Source organism: Malurus melanocephalus, unplaced genomic scaffold (genome assembly GCF_030028575.1).
Source record: "Malurus melanocephalus ecotype Western Australia unplaced genomic scaffold, MMel_1.1 scaffold_8424, whole genome shotgun sequence".
In the NCBI taxonomy this organism is placed as follows: domain Eukaryota; kingdom Metazoa; phylum Chordata; class Aves; order Passeriformes; family Maluridae; genus Malurus; species Malurus melanocephalus.
In genome coordinates, this window is record NW_026631654.1 from 1 (window position 1) to 1,176 (window position 1,176).

Sequence of the window (1,176 nt, forward strand, 5' to 3'; positions counted from 1 at the left end):
GTGGATGGGCACGAAGACGTAGGCTGTGTACACCACCATGGCCACCACGGTGACRGTGATGGTGTGGAACATGGACTGCTCCCAGGGCTCCAGCACGTAGCTGCACGTCACCAGCAGGTACTGGTAGTACAGCCAGTAGATGTAGTCCTTGACCCTCTTCACGTCCATCTTCAGCTCCAGGGGGCTTGGGGAACACCTGCAATGACAGGGAGGTCGGGATTACAGCTGGCATATCTCATGGAACCGCTAGACAAATTGAATTTCTGAGGCATCAGTGCCCCCAGCTCCCCAGAGCAAAGAAAAGTGCGGAGTTCTGCTCTGTTCTTGGAGCTGTGTCAGCTGCACTTTCCCACTTCCCAGAAAATCTGGGGCTGCCCCATCCCTGGAACTGTCCAAGGCCAGCTTGGAGCACCCTGGAGGATTAAGCTCCCTTCCAACTCAAACCATYCTGATTCCATCAATTCCAACCCAAACMATCCCGTGATTCCATCAATTCCCATATTCTGAGTGCGTTTTCCTATTCATCCCCCATAGAAATCAGGGAAATGGGCATTTAAAAGGGAAGGCTTTGGGCCAGCTGCCATAAATGTTCCATAAATGTTCAATAAATGTTCCATAAATTTCATGTCTGCCCTGGAATAAAGATGAGGTTTAAAGAACAGCTCTGTAAAAACTCCTCTGCTTACTTTTGAGAATCGTTGTTATTGTTCTGCAATCATTGGGAATAAAGAAAAGATAAGATATGAAAGAGCAAGGGAGAAAAAAGTAATCTCCTATTGCAGAAGAATTGTTTTCAGCTCATTCCAAAGAAATGAAAAACGTTCCAGATTAAAAGAGTATTTAATGGAAGTTRCAAGCCTAGGAAAGATTTTCCTCTTGGGTAATACCTTTATGKATCCATTGTTGCCAGCTCCACATGGAGAGGAGAATGGCTGAGCAAGAATTAACTGGAAGATAGGGTTTGCTTCTGCTCATTGTTAAAATTGCTTTTTGGCATTTTGGCATCAGGCTAAAAAAATCTATTAAGAGAAAATAGAATGGTAAGAAACTGCACAAAGCTCCACAGAGGGATTCTGTTATTTTGGGATTTAAGGACATTCCCAGCAGGTCAGTCCACAGGGAATAGAGCAGATTTCCCTGCTGGAAAACCTTTCCCTGCAGCTCCAGCACAGCCTG

The 1,176-nt window shown here is 45.4% G+C and overlaps 1 protein-coding gene across 1 annotated transcript; it reads right to left on the bottom strand.

The window, feature by feature from the left end:
- Positions 1-6: 6 nt before the first annotated feature.
- LOC130588637 (serine palmitoyltransferase small subunit B-like) lies at positions 7-994 on the bottom strand (the record flags this gene model as incomplete). The annotated part of the gene is made up of 1 exon (XM_057389542.1): positions 7-994. A coding segment is annotated over exon 1 (162 nt), but the record flags the coding sequence as incomplete, so codon positions are not given.
- Positions 995-1,176: the final 182 nt, after the last annotated feature.